This window comes from Rhinichthys klamathensis, unplaced genomic scaffold, assembly GCF_029890125.1.
Source record: "Rhinichthys klamathensis goyatoka isolate OS25496 unplaced genomic scaffold, OSU_Roscu_1.1 h1tg000224l_1, whole genome shotgun sequence".
NCBI lineage: Eukaryota > Metazoa > Chordata > Actinopteri > Cypriniformes > Leuciscidae > Rhinichthys > Rhinichthys klamathensis.
This window is the reverse complement of record NW_026606748.1, coordinates 197430-212500: the sequence shown is the minus strand read 5'-3', so window position 1 is coordinate 212500 and position 15071 is coordinate 197430. Positions and strand designations below refer to the sequence as shown.

At 49.8% G+C, this 15071-nt stretch overlaps 2 protein-coding genes across 2 annotated transcripts in view; one reads left to right on the top strand and one right to left on the bottom strand.

The window, feature by feature from the left end:
• Nucleotides 1-7017, top strand: part of tmem39a (transmembrane protein 39A) — an 18834-nt gene extending 11817 nt beyond the window's left edge. Inside the window, exons 6-9 of the mRNA XM_056264821.1 lie at nucleotides 719-1043; nucleotides 2745-2932; nucleotides 3199-3319; nucleotides 6195-7017. Of these exons, the coding sequence (XP_056120796.1) occupies nucleotides 719-1043; nucleotides 2745-2932; nucleotides 3199-3319; nucleotides 6195-6431 (871 nt within the window). The 3' untranslated portion in view covers nucleotides 6432-7017. The remainder of the gene's footprint in view (nucleotides 1-718; nucleotides 1044-2744; nucleotides 2933-3198; nucleotides 3320-6194) is intronic.
• A 1539-nt stretch (nucleotides 7018-8556) lies between these two features.
• LOC130099213 (serine protease 23) lies at nucleotides 8557-14581 on the bottom strand. The gene is made up of 2 exons (XM_056264820.1): nucleotides 14339-14581; nucleotides 8557-10916 (listed from the first exon to the last, which is right to left on the bottom strand). Exon 2 carries the CDS (start codon nucleotides 10906-10908, stop codon nucleotides 9799-9801), a length of 1110 nt encoding a protein of 369 aa, XP_056120795.1. The 5' UTR covers nucleotides 10909-10916; nucleotides 14339-14581; the 3' UTR covers nucleotides 8557-9798.
• Nucleotides 14582-15071: the final 490 nt, after the last annotated feature.

Here is a 15071-nt window from a genome sequence, read left to right as displayed (position 1 = left end):
TGTGCAGGTTCGGTGTGTACGTGCCGCTTGTGTGTGTGTGTGCAGGTTCGGTGTGTACGTGCCGCTGGTGTGTGTGTAATGTGTGTGTGTGTGTGTGCAGGTTGGGTGTGTATGTGCCGCTGGTGTATGTGTAATGTGTGTGTGTGTGTGTGTGCAGGTTCGGTGTGTACATGCTGCTGGTGTGTGTGTGTAATACGTGTGTGTGTGCAGGTTGGGTGTGTACGTGCCGCTTGTGTGTGTGTGTGCAGGTTCGGTGTGTACATGCTGCTGGTGTGTGTGTGTAATACGTGTGTGTGTGCAGGTTGGGTGTGTACGTGCCGCTTGTGTGTGTGTGTGTGTGCAGGTTCGGTGTGTACGTGCCGCTGGTGTATGTGTAATGTGTGTGTGTGTGTGTGCAGGTTCGGTGTGTACATGCCGCTGGTGTGTGTGTGTAATACGTGTGTGTGTGCAGGTTCGGTGTGTACGTGCCGCTTGTGTGTGTGTGTGCAGGTTCGGTGTGTACGTGCCGCTGGTGTGTGTGTAATGTGTGTGTGTGTGTGTGTGTGTGTGCAGGTTGGGTGTGTATGTGCCGCTGGTGTATGTGTAATGTGTGTGTGCAGGTTCGGTGTGTACATGCCGCTGGTGTGTGTGTGTAATACGTGTGTGTGTGTGCAGGTTGGGTGTGTACGTGCTGCTGGTGTGTGTGTGTAATGTGTGTGTGTAATGTGTGTGTGTGCAGGTTCGGTGTGTACGTGCCGCTGGTCTGCTTCCACCAGGAGTCTCGGTCCCCGTCGGACTGCGTGTTCTCGGAGCCGGACGGGTCTGATGTTCCTCTGAGACCCAAACCGTTCCTGGCGCTCCTGCGGGAACACCTGCGGGATCAGCTCTGTGGCTCCGCCCCCATCCCCGCCCACTCCTGCCCCCCCTCTCCCCCGTCCCCGGACCGGATCCGCTCCGAAGTCCAGCAGCTCAAGACCGACTTCAACCGCCGCATCAAAGAAGTGCTGTTCAACTCGCTGTTCAGCGCGTACTACGTGGCCTTCCTCCCGCTGTGCTTCGTCAAGGTGAGCGCCGGCCTCAACGAGTCTAACCCTGACCCTCGTCCTGTTCTGAGTCTATATAACCCTGACCCTTGTCCTGTTCTGAGTCTATATAACCCTGACCCTCGTCCTGTTCTGAGTCAATATAACCCTGACCCTCGTCCTGTTCTGAGTCTCTATAACCCTGACCCTCGTCCTGTTCTGAGTCTATATAACCCTGACCCTCGTCCTGTTCTGAGTCTATATAACCCTGACCCTCGTCCTGTTCTGAGTCTCTATAACCCTGACCCTCGTCCTGTTCTGAGTCTATATAACCCTGACCCTCGTCCTGTTCTGAGTCTATATAACCCTGACCCTCGTCCTGTTCTGAGTCTATATAACCCTGACCCTCGTCCTGTTCTGAGTCTATATAACCCTGACCCTCGTCCTGTTCTGAGTCTCTATAACCCTGACCCTCGTCCTGTTCTGAGTCTATATAACCCTGACCCTCGTCCTGTTCTGAGTCTATATAACCCTGACCCTCGTCCTGTTCTGAGTCTCTATAACCCTGACCCTCGTCCTGTTCTGAGTCTATATTACCCTGACCCTCGTCCTGTTCTGAGTCTATATAACCCTGACCCTCGTCCTGTTCTGAGTCTCTTCTGAGTCTCTATAACCCTGACCCTCGTCCTGTCTGAGTCTATATAATCCTGACCCTCGTCCTGTTCTGAGTCTATATAACCCTGACCTTCGTCCTGTTCTGAGTCTATATAATCCTGACCCTCGTCCTGTTCTGAGTCTCTATAACCCTGACCCTCGTCCTGTTCTGAGTCTATATAACCCTGACCCTCGTCCTGTTCTGAGTCTATATAACCCTGACCCTCGTCCTGTTCTGAGTCTCTATAACCCTGACCCTCGTCCTGTCTGAGTCTATATAATCCTGACCCTCGTTCTGTTCTGAGTCTATATAACCCTGACCCTCGTCCTGTTCTGAGTCTATATAACCCTGACCCTCGTCCTGTTCTGAGTCTATATAACCCTGACCCTCGTCCTGTTCTGAGTCTATATAACCCTGACCCTCGTCCTGTTCTGAGTCTATATAACCCTGACCCTCGTCCTGTTCTGAGTCTATATAACCCTGACCCTCGTCCTGTTCTGAGTCTATATAACCCTGACCCTCGTCCTGTTCTGAGTCTATATAACCCTGACCCTCGTCCTGTCTGAGTCTATATAATCCTGACCCTCGTCCTGTCTGAGTCTATATAATCCTGACCCTCGTCCTGACCCAACGACTAAAACACTGTATTCTGCTGCCAGGCCATTAGATGGCGATTAAACACTATAGACTGAACACAGAATATGGGCATGACGTCATCGTCTTCAGAGATTTGTGTTTTTGTTGTTTACACCGACAACGTTTTCAAAACTTTGCGTTTTCAGGCACCTAAAACGCCGTTGTCGTGTAAACGAACAGCCAAAACGCTTAAGTTTTACGTTTTTAGTTGAAAACGGTGTCGTGTAAACAGCCCCTTAGTTCGATGCCAAATTTCAGTTGTGTACATATTAAGTTAAACTTTGCAACTTTGTATTGAAGCATAACTAATTTTCATTTTTGCCTGAACCATGTAGTCTCGTACAGTTGATGTGTGTGTGTGTGTGTGTAAAGCTGACGGTGCTTTAAGGGGGTGAACTGGGCGGCGCAGCTGTCAGTGTGTCTCAGTGTGACGCTTGCGTGCTGTTTTCCAGAGTACGCAGTACTACGACATGCGCTGGTCCTGCGAGCACCTGATCATGGTGTGGATCAACGCCTTCGTGATGCTGATGAGCCAGTTGCTGCCGCCCCGGTACTGCGACCTTCTGCACCGCTCCGCTGCGCACCTGGGCCGATGGCAGAGGCTGGAACCCGGCTCCGGCAGCAACGCCCCGCAGCACATGTGAGCGCTCGCACCATCTCTTCACATCTCACACTGAACACAAACGACTGATAATTCTGTATTATGCAGCCAGACAAGTCATTTGGCGATCTTTACAATGGAAGTGAATCAATCAAAACTAACTTTATCTGGACAATAACTTTATTCTAGAGCTGCTGTAAAGCCAAACACTCTCTGTTACTGTAATCTCCTGTTATCACTGTAAAGCTGCTGTGAAACTCTATAGTGTTAAAGCAATGTATACATGAGTGTGTGTGTGTGTACAGCTGGTCCGACAGCACCATCTGGCCGCAGGGAGTTCTGGTTCGGCACAGTCGCTGCCTCTATAAGGCCGTCGGGCCGTGTAACGTGGCCTTGCCCTCCGACGTCTCGCACGCCAGGTTTTATGTGAGTATCTGTCACCTCCCCTTTACTTATGATGGAGAGTGAGTGTGTGAGTGAGTGTGTGTGAGTGAGTGAGTGTGTGAGTGTGTGAGTGTGTGAGTGAGTGTGTGAGTGAGTGTGTGAGTGAGTGTGTGAGTGTGTGTGTGAGTGTGTGTGTGAGTGAGTGTGTGAGTGAGTGTGTGTGAGTGAGTGTGTGTGAGTGAGTGTGTGTGAGTGAGTGTGTGAGTGAGTGTGTGAGTGAGTGTGTGAGTGAGTGTGTGAGTGAGTGTGTGAGTGAGTGTGTGAGTGTGTGAGTGTGTGAGTGAGTGAGTGAGTGAGTGAGTGAGTGAGTGAGTGAGTGTGTGAGTGAGTGTGTGAGTGAGTGTGTGAGTGTGTGAGTGAGTGAGTGTGTGAGTGAGTGTGTGAGTGAGTGTGTGAGTGAGTGTGTGAGTGAGTGTGTGAGTGAGTGTGTGAGTGAGTGTGTGAGTGAGTGTGTGAGTGAGTGAGTGTGTGAGTGTGTGAGTGTGTGAGTGAGTGTGTGAGTGAGTGTGTGAGTGAGTGTGTGAGTGAGTGTGTGAGTGAGTGTGTGAGTGAGTGTGTGAGTGAGTGTGTGAGTGAGTGTGTGAGTGAGTGTGTGAGTGAGTGTGTGAGTGAGTGTGTGAGTGAGTGTGTGAGTGAGTGTGTGAGTGAGTGTGTGAGTGAGTGTGTGAGTGAGTGAGTGAGTGTGTGAGTGTGTGAGTGTGTGAGTGAGTGTGTGAGTGAGTGAGTGAGTGAGTGAGTGAGTGAGTGAGTGAGTGAGTGAGTGAGTGAGTGAGTGAGTGAGTGAGTGAGTGAGTGAGTGAGTGAGTGAGTGAGTGAGTGAGTGAGTGAGTGTGTGTGAGTGGGTGTGTGAGAGTGAGTGTGTGAGTGAGTGTGTGAGTGAGTGAGTGAGTGAGTGAGTGAGTGAGTGAGTGAGTGTGTGAGTGAGTGTGTGAGTGAGTGTGTGAGTGAGTGAGTGAGTGAGTGAGTGAGTGAGTGTGTGAGTGTGTGAGTGAGTGAGCGAGTGAGTGAGCGAGTGAGTGAGCGAGTGAGTGAGCGAGTGAGTGAGCGAGTGAGTGAGCGAGTGAGTGAGCGAGTGAGTGAGCGAGTGAGTGAGCGAGTGTGTGAGCGAGTGTGTGAGCGAGTGTGTGAGCGAGTGTGTGAGCGAGTGAGTGAGCGAGTGTGTGAGCGAGTGAGTGTGCGAGTGAGTGTGCGAGTGAGTGAGCGAGTGAGTGAGTGAGCGAGTGAGTGAGAGTGAGTGAGTGAGTGAGTGAGTGAGTGAGTGGGTGAGTGAGTGAGTGGGTGAGTGAGTGTGTAAGTGGGTGAGTGAGTGAGTGTGTGTGAGTGAGTGTGTGTGAGTGAGTGTGTGAGTGAGTGTGTGAGTGAGTGTGTGAGTGAGTGTGTGAGTGAGTGTGTGAGTGAGTGTGTGAGTGAGTGTGTGAGTGTGTGAGTGAGTGTGTGAGTGAGTGTGTGAGTGTGTGAGTGAGTGTGTGAGTGAGTGTGTGAGTGTGTGAGTGAGTGTGTGAGTGAGTGTGTGAGTGAGTGTGTGAGTGAGTGAGTGAGTGAGTGTGTGAGTGAGTGTGTGAGTGAGAGTGTGAGTGAGAGTGTGAGTGAGTGTGTGAGTGAGTGTGTGAGTGAGTGTGTGAGTGAGTGTGTGAGTGAGTGTGTGAGTGAGTGTGTGAGTGTGTGAGTGAGTGAGTGTGTGAGTGAGTGTGTGAGTGAGTGAGTGAGTGCTGGGTATCTGTGGGTCAGTTATAAACCCCTCACTCACTGTCAATGATTTTCTGTGGATGAAAAAGAGTGTGTTGAAGAATCTTCGGCAGAGACTCGTGTGTCCGCTGTCAGTGTGTGGCGCTCGAACCCTGCGGCCGATTGTAATCATTTCACTGGTCATCATGTCAATCCCCATCCATGATGTTTCTGAACGTCTCATGCCTGATCGAGCTGACCAATGAAACGGCTGCGTTTGGGGAAAGGGTTAAACATCAGTTGTTTGTCAGTGATGAAGGCTTAGATCTGACTGTGTGTGTGTGTGTGTGTGAAGAGCGTCTTCGGTCGTGTGTTCAGAGGCCGGTGTCATGAAGCTGGTCTGGTGCGTTTCAGTTTAGCTTGTGCTAACCCTGGGTTAGGGAATTTATTTTATCTTATTATTTCCCTAACTTATTTATTTAATTATTATTCTCCTTTTTCATTACACATGATACATTTTAGTTTAACAATTAAACATTTAGTATAAATGAATATAAATATATACAGATAATTTATAATAAATATGATTTGCTTAAGATAGATAAAGCTTTAAAAGTGACTACATGCGCTTGCATGCCCCAGTCTCTGTGTCGCTATAGATATATATATGATGAACTACTTAAACGAACTTCACAGCTCTCACTCGGACTGATATAGCAGGATATTTTCTTCTTGCTGTGTAAATGTTTGTACGCCTCACATTGATCAGTGTCCAGATCTCGGCAGAAGACAGAACTGAAGCACGCGGAGTCTGTTCATGGCCTGTGATTGGCTGTTCGCTGCTGATGTCACTGTCATGAGCTCAGGATCAAAGCCTGAGTTGATGATCAGCTTCATGGTACCAACTAAGCCTGATTGGATTGTTGTGGAAACTAATCCCATAAGCCTGAGTGTGTTCAGCCGTCATCATGGCGCTGGGTTGGATCAGTGTTCCTGGAGGCACACCACCACTGCACATCTCCCACTCCTGACTCCCTGACCCTGACCCAGTCCAGGTCTCTCTGAGGAGATGTGCGCTGGTGCTGTGCCTCCAGGTGTAGAGGATGAACTGATTCTAGTGAGTTCTGATCGTGTGTTTAACCGGACCTTCAGTTCCTCACGCTGATTAATGCTTGTGTTTCCCTCGGTCCAGTTCCTGTTCCACAAGCCGCTGCGGATCCTGAACCTGCTGATCGGGATCGAGTCGAGTGTGGTTCTGTACCAGCTGTACTCGCTGCTGCGGTCCGAGCGCTGGAACCACACGCTGTCGCTCGGACTCATCCTCTTCTGCAACTACTACGTGCTGTTCAAGCTCCTGCGGGACCGGCTGGTTCTGGGCAAGGCGTACTCGTACCCGCCGGGCCACGGCCTGCCCGTCAAGACGCCCTGAGACTCGGACTCTCGCTTTTGATACCGTCTGTTTTCATGCAACCTTTGTATCTATTTAATAAAATATTTTATTTTGTATACTGTTACACACGACTAGAAGACGGGCGTTACGTGTCCGGCGCGATGGCGTATCCTGACGCCGATGTTTAGTCGCCCGCGTCGCTCACGACGTCCGAATTCTGCCAAAGATTGAAAAAAGAAACAAAACTGGAAGAGCTAATGCTGGCCAATCACGAGGACGGACTGGACGGGGCGGTCCGGTTCATCGCCAATGCTGGACGGTCACTTACACTCTTAAGTATTATCTGTTCTAAGCATCTTGTGTGTCCACTTGGTTTCAATCCATCTCTGTTGATAAACTGCACCGACCGGATCTGGTTTAAAGCTTGAGCGATCAGCATCTCCATTTGCCGTTCATGTTAACTCTGTGCCAAATCCCAGGGGGCCGTGGGGCATCAGGAGTGGGCGTGGCCACGCGAGCTGTGGGCGGAGCCACGCACTGTCAAGCTTGCAGTATTTTATAAAACCACTTTTGTTTCAAAGTTCCAATGACATCCAGAATAAATGACAGAACCAGCTCAAGTGCCCGTGTGTGTCAGATCATCATCACTACACTCACGTCGGGTCATATTTCCCTGCAAGACCAATATAAGAAACCATCAGGAAGATTTTTGACGTGATGATAGTATGTTTGGGTTTGCTTCTTATCAAATTATCTTTATTTTAATTGGAAATTAGCTTAACTTCAAAGTAAGAAAAGCCTTAAAGGGATACTCCACCAGTTTTTCTTATTAAACTATGTTATTCCCTTAACTAAGACGAGTTGATACATACCTCTCTCGTCTCAGTGCGTGCACTATATCGCTCTGTATTGCCGCAAAACTATGTTAGCACTTAGCTTAGCCCATGCATTAAATATGGGCCAAGCAGAGAAGCGACCAAACACTTCCACGTTTTCCCTATGTAAACACAGTTACTCGAGTAGTGTAACTTGACCTGGGCTGGTGACACAAAATAAACCGTTGCGCTTTTCTAAGCGTTTAAAATTGATGACTATATTGTATGGCGGAATACCATAACAAGTGCTTTTGAGCACTTCGACTTGGCGCAATAATATCTTCACTCGTGAAAAGTCCCGGCTCCCGCTTCCTCTCCCCTCCCTCTGACATTTCCGTCAATACAACCAACGTGACATGCGCCGGTAGTAGTAGTTTGAGCGGAGTTGACGAAGTAACAGGTTGTTGGAAGCTAGTTTGTATACAATAATGGTTAAAACGTGCATCGTAAAGGGTTGTGAAAATAAGGAGAATGTACATAGTGCTGTCATTTTTCACCGAATTCCAACACACCACATACAGCGGAGAGCTTGGTTAGCTGCTTTCGGGAAAGCTCCGGTCTGTTCTGGATCATATCTTTCCCTCTCACGGTCCATAAGAGCTAATTCCTCCTCTGTGTACTCGGGTTCAAACAGATATGGCTCTGGGTCTTCTACAAAGAAGTCATAATCATCTACAAAGTCCGCCATTGCAAATGATCTGCAGTTTGCTAATAGCACAGCACAGGTAGTAAAAGTCACGTTGGTTGTATTGACGGAAATGTCAGAGGGAGGGGAGAGGAAGCGGGAGCCGGGACTTTTCACGAGTGAAGATATTATTGCGCCAAGTCGAAGTGCTCAAAAGCACTTGTTATGGTATTCCGCCATACAATATAGTCATCAATTTTAAACGCTTAGAAAAGCGCAACGGTTTATTTTGTGTCACCAGCCCAGGTCAAGTTACACTACTCGAGTAACTGTGTTTACATAGGGAAAACGTGGAAGTGTTTGCTCGCTTCTCTGCTTGGCCCATATTTAATGCATGGGCTAAGCTAAGTGCTAACATAGTTTTGCGGCAATACAGAGCGATATAGTGCACGCACTGAGACGAGAGAGGTATGTATCAACTCATCTTAGTTAAGGGAATAACATAGTTAAATAAGAAAAACTGGTGGAGTATCCCTTTAAAACCATGATCTGTTTCCTTCTGATTTTCAGGTGAGATATGTTCTCGACGAGCGTTGTGGTTTTTGTGTGTATCTGATGTCTAATCTGTTCAGTTCCAGCAGCCATTTCTCTTACTCAGTGGTGCTATTTTTTTGCAAAAGCTTTTAATGTGTTGTAACAGAGGACATTAAAACTCTGAAAGTAATTAGTGTCATTGAATGAATATCCACTGGTTTACAGTGTGTGTGTGTGGAGATCTGCAGAACTGTCTCTCACCACCAGAGGGAAACACAGGATCTCGTACAGTAGTTCTCAGACATTAGCAGAAACATTAGCATTTCCATTCAAACATCAGTAGAGAAAACCAGTCCTTCACCAGTGCCTTTCTGTCCCAGTCCTTCACCAGTGCCTTTCTGTCCCAGTCCTTCACCAGTGTCCATCCAGAACATCTTCCTCTAATGGTCACACTTTATATCAGGTGTCTTTATGTACTTGCATAAATAATAATTGTTAGGTTCAGTGTTGGTGTTGTGTTTCAGACACTCTTGAGGTGGGATGCGGGGAACAACAGTACGGGTAAGGTTAAAGGTCAACAGTAATTACATGTAGGCAGTTCTAAAATAGAAATACAATTGTATGAACACAATAATTGCATTGTAATAAAATTATTAATGTAAATGCAAGTACATAGTAGTTAAAGACACTTAATATAAAGTGGGTCCCCTTTAGTTTGTCTTTAAGAGCTTTCAGATAAAAATCAAACAGTCATAAAACACTATATTATAATGAAATAAGTTTAAGTTTAAATGAACATTATTGGAAAAACATTCTTTGGCACAACCTTCCTTTTGTACAAGAATGGCTTAAAGGGATAGTTCACCCAAAAATGAAAATTATCCCATGATTAACAGCCGTCTGCCGGAAGCTGGTTATTATAGTCGATAAAGTTTTAAATATGGATATTTTTCTTACACAAACTTATCGCTTCACTTCAGAAGGCCTTTATTAACCCCTCGGAGCCTGTGGAGCACTTTATCATGGACAGATGCACTTTTATCATGGATAGATGCACTTTGATGGACTTCAAAACAGAAACGGTCATTCACTGCCATTATAAAGCTGGGAAGAGCCAGGACATTTTTTTAATAAAACTCTGATTGTGTTCGTCTGAAAGAAGAATGTCATACACACCTAGGATGACTTGAGGGTGAGCAAATCATGGGCTAATTTTCATATTTGGGTGAACTATCCCTTTAACAAGTCTTTAAAAACAGTGTCTTATAGCATGTTGATGCTTCAGTATGTTCTTGTATATTGCTGGACTGAAACTCTCCTGCATATGTAAGAGAATCTTCAGTGCTAATAAAGTGAATGAAGCCGGCGCTCCTCAACCTTCTCTGCAGTCCACGTAGTTCCCCTTGATCCAGTAGCAGATCTGGGCGTATTTGAGCGGCGTGATGCGCACCGCCACGTTGAACTCCTGAGGCGACCCGCTGAGATCCACCCGCTGGTGTCCGGAGAAGATCCCGATGACCTTGCGCTCCCAGCGCTGGCGTGTGCGGCTCCACATGCGGGCGTAGACGCCGGATCCGCTAGCGCCGGGCTGAGCGTCGCAGCGCTGGTACAGCAGGTCGTAGGTCTCGTCCGAAGCCCGGCAGAAGCGGTACACCAGCTGACCGGGCCGGTCGGTGTCGAAGCCGGAGAACTGGACCCGCTTCCCGGGCAGCAGCGCGGCGGAGGGACTGATGCCTAGCTTCATGTGCCGGCGCCGGTGCGCCTTCTTCAGCTCCAGCAGGGCGTAGTCGTAGTCCATGCCGATGTCGTTAGCGGTGCCCTTGATCCAGCCCTTCGGCACGTGTGTGCGCTTCACCCGGATCCACTGGAACTTCATCCGGTCCGGTCTGCCGGTCGTGCCGTTTCTGCCCGACGGATGTTTCTGCTGCTTCAGGAACCCGACCCTCAGCCTCTGGGCTCCTTTCACGTAGTTCTTGCCGTCATGGACGCAGTGCGCCGCCGTTAGCACATGTCGTTCGCCCACTAGCGTCCCCGAGCACCCGGTCGACAGTTTCACCGCGGTGGAGAACGGGTAGTTTAAGAGGAAGTCCTGCCCAACGATACTGAAGCGGCCGTCGTGGCCGAAGATCTGGCGTTTGGGTCGGGAGCGACTGGCAGGCGTCTGGGTGAAGCTGTTAGCGTCGAACCCGTATATTCCCACGGCGGTCTGAGTTAGCCGGCCGCTGGAGTGCAGCGTCTCGTAGGACAGGCGGAGCCGCAGGGCCGAGGCGCTGGGTGGAGCCGCGCGCCGGTGGCAGGCCGGCCCGCAGGAAGTGCTGAGCTCCAGCTGAGGCGCCCGCAGGAAGTGAGGCGGCGCCCGGTCCTCCGTGTGCTGAGCCCAGATCACCGGCACCCGCTGGACGGGCCACTGGGGCCCCGGGGCCGCACCGGCCGACAGCAGCAGCAGCAGCGCCAGCAGAGCGGGGCCGAGAGAACACGCCATCAGCACACCTGAGAGCAGAGCAGGTAAACATCAGTCACACACGCTGTTAAAGAGCTTTTCCATCGGTCTTTAGTGAGTAAAGGCCCTTGCACACTAAATACGACCTCACGTTATGTCAATCACGCTTGCGCACTGCCTCCGAACGGGACGAGGGAACGGGACGAGGGAACGGGTCGAGGGAATGGGACGAGGGAACGGGTCGAGGGAACGGGACGAGGGAACGGGACGAGGGAACGAGCCGAGGACGAGGGAACGGGACGAGGGAACGGGACGAGGGAACGAGCCGAGGACGAGGGAACGAGCCGAGGGAACGAGCCGAGGGAACGGGCCGAGGGAACGGGCCGAGGGAACGGGCCGAGGGAACGGGCCGAGGGAACGGGCCAAGGAAACGGGACGAGGTAACTAGCCGAGGGAACGGGCCGAGGGAACGGGCCGAGGGAACGGGCCAAGGAAACGGGACGAGGTAACTAGCCGAGGGAACGGGCCGAGGGAACGGGCCGAGGGAACGGGCCAAGGAAACGGGACGAGGTAACGAGACGAGGGAACGGGCCGAGGGAACGGGCCAAGGAAACGGGACGAGGTAACTAGCCGAGGGAACGAACGGGCCGAGGGAACGGGATGAGGACGAGGGAACGGGAAGAGGGAACGGGCCGAGGGAACGAGCCGAGGGAACGAGCCGAGGGAACGGGCCAAGGGAACGGGCCAAGGAAACGAGACGAGGTAACTAGCCGAGGGAACGAACGGGCCGAGGGAACGGGATGAGGACGAGGGAACGGGAAGAGGGAACGGGACGAGGACGAGGGAACGGGAAGAGGGAACGGGCCGAGGGAACGAGCCGAGGGAACGGGACGAGGGAACGGGCCAAGGGAACGGGACGAGGGAACGAGCCGAGGGAACGGGACGAGGGAACGAACGGGACGAGGGAACGGGACGAGGGAACGAACGGGACGAGGGAACGGGACGAGGGAACGAACGGGACGAGGTAACGGGACGAGGGAACGGGACGAGGGATCGAGACGAGGGAACGAGACGAGGGAACGGGACGAGGGAACGAACGGGACGAGGTAACGGGACGAGGGAACGGGACGAGGGAACGGGACAAGGGAACAAACTGGACGAGGGAACGGGACGAGGTAACGGGACGAGGGAACGAACGGGACGAGGGCACGGGACGAGGGAACGAACGGGACAAGGTAACGGGACGAGGTAACGGGACGAGGTAACGGGACGAGGAAACGGGACGAGGAAACGGGACGAGGAAACGGGACGAGGGAACGGGACGAGGGAACGGGACGAGGGAACGAACGGGACGAGGGAACGGGACGAGGGAACGGGCCGAGGGAACGAACGGGACGAGGGAACGGGACGAGGGAACGAACGGGACGAGGTAACGGGACGAGGTAACGGGACGAGGTAACGGGACGAGGGAACAGGACGAGGAAACGGGACGAGGGAACGGGACGAGGTAACGGGACGAGGTAACGGGACGAGGGAACGGGACGAGGGAACGAACTGGACGAGGGAACGGGACGAGGGAACGAACGGGACGAGGGAACGGGACGAGGGAACGAGCGGGACAAGGTAACGGGACGAGGTAACGGGACGAGGGAACGGGACGAGGAAACGGGACGAGGGAACGGGACGAGGGAACGGGCCGAGGGAACGGGCCGAGGGAACGGGCCGAGGGAACGAACGGGACGAGGGAACGGGACGAGGGAACGAACGGGACGAGGTAACGGGACGAGGGAACGGGACGAGGTAACGGGACGAGGGAACGGGACGAGGGAACGGGCTAAACGCAGCCCATGTCGGTGGAATATTTAAAACAGGTTTTAATGACTCAAGTCAAATATGAGGAAAATGTTTTATTTTTTTGTAAATATTTTAATATGATAATTAATATGATATAATTAATATGAGACAAAAACAAAACACTAAACTTGATTAAGGTATTTATCTGACAAAATTATTTGGCAAAAAAAGGCACACTACAGCTACAGGTTTTATTTTAGTATGCAAAAAAATGTGTAAAAAAGACTAAAAGCTAACAGGAAAAAAGCAAACATTGTTGTAATCAGTTATTAATATTTGGTTGGTTCTCTCTTGTTTGTGCATGTGTTCATAATTTCTTTCTATAACAGTCTGGACAAAAATAATGTCCACACAATTTTTCATGTTTCATTGCGTTAATTTCACAAATAAAAGCACAACTACGCAATATGACTAAAAAATCCTTATTTGAATATGATTAAGATTTGTTAAAGGGTGGAGATGTCAGTGTTCCTCGACTTTACTGTAATTCTGCACAGTTGCAGAACTCTCCTGTGCCAAAGGTCAAAGGTCTCACTGCTGTTTAACAGGCGAATCATGTAAACGCGTTTAATCTTCCAGCCGAGTGCATTACAGCTTCACGTTATTCACCAGGGTCAGAATCCATGGAAATATTTCTGAAGGATGAGTGTGAGAAAATATCCGCTTCCATGACAGCCATGAAAACAGCAGGAATCACCATGGTTACTAAACACACAGGATTCTGATACACAGACCCAGAACTAGATTAGAAACAGAATCTCTAATGAGATGATCGTGATTTACACACACACTGTGAAAAATTATATGATCAATAAGTTATGACAACATGTTTTTACATTGCTTTAACTTTAACAACAGTTTTCAACTTTATTAATATAAGTTAAACAAGATTCAACTTTTTTTTTGTCAGTTTAATGTAATTTAAATTGAAATTTCTTAAACATCCAAGTTCATTGTACTAAAAAATTTAAGGCAGCAATTCAGCGAGTCTCAGGTGAATGTTCAGCGAGTCTCAGGTGAATGTTCAGCGAGTCTCAGGTGAATGTTCAGCGAGTCTCGGGTGAATGTTCAGCGAGTCTCAGGTGAATGTTCAGCGAGTCTCAGGTGAATGTTCAGCGAGTCTCGGGTGAATGTTCAGCGAGTCTCAGGTGAATGTTCAGCGAGTCTCAGGTGAATGTTCAGCGAGTCTCGGGTGAATGTTCAGCGAGTCTCAGGTGAATGTTCAGCGAGTCTCGGGTGAATGTTCAGCGAGTCTCGGGTGAATGTTCAGCGAGTCTCAGGTGAATGTTCAGCGAGTCTCGGGTGAATGTTCAGCGAGTCTCGGGTGAATGTTCAGCGAGTCTCGGGTGAATGTTCAGCGAGTCTCGGGTGAATGTTCAGCGAGTCTCAGGTGAATGTTCAGCGAGTCTCGGGTGAATGTTCAGCGAGTCTCGGGTGAATGTTCAGCGAGTCTCGGGTGAATGTTCAGCGAGTCTCGGGTGAATGTTCAGCGAGTCTCAGGTGAATGTTCAGCGAGTCTCGGGTGAATGTTCAGCGAGTCTCGGGTGAATGTTCAGCGAGTCTCAGGTGAATGTTCAGCGAGTCTCAGGTGAATGTTCGGAGTGGAAGTGATTCTCACCTGTGCGCGCGCGGGTGTGTCGGATATTAAACTGATGAATCCAGTCAAACGAGAGCAGTGTTTCAGGGCATGGAGGAGATCCTGCAGTGTCTACATCTCTCCTCTGTCTGCTGAGTTCTGTTGGGTTCTGCTCGTGCTCGTGCTCCGCGAGTGAATGGCCGTGGGCGCGCCGCTCGTGCCCGAGACTCCTCCGATCACGTGACTCGAGATAAAGAGTCTTTAGATGATCCGCGGAGATTCTGCGTGTTTGTTTTATGATCTATTGCAATAATTCGCCTGGAAAAACCCACTGACTGGGTTTGAGTGGTTTAAATAATGTCGTTAATCTTTCATTTCTTCACTCAGTCTTTCTTTGTCGTGTGTATTTTAATGAATAATTTACCTGTGTTAAATATAAATTAACATAAGCCAAAAATGTTTTATTTTTATTTACATTGTATAAAATGTGTATTTAATGTAACATTAATCCTGTTTTACTGCAGCAGTGTGTGTGTGTATGTATGTGTGTGTGTCTGGTGTGGGAGTGGCAGAGGTTTGTTTGTGTAATGTGTGTGTGTGTGTGTGTGTGTGTGGAGCAGGAGCAGGAGAGCCGGGCTTGACGTCACACTGACACCTGTCAATCACAGCAGGGCGGAAGCTCTTCATCATCAGCTCATTAACCTCCACCTGTGAGTGAGAGACACTTCATCTGAAACAGTTTCTGCTTACATATGAGTGCGTTATATTATTTGTT

Coding starts and splice junctions, on each gene's coding strand:
- LOC130099213 (XM_056264820.1), bottom strand. CDS start 10,908: ATGGCGTGTTCTCTCGGCCCCGCTCTGCTGGCGCTGCTGCTGCTGCTG.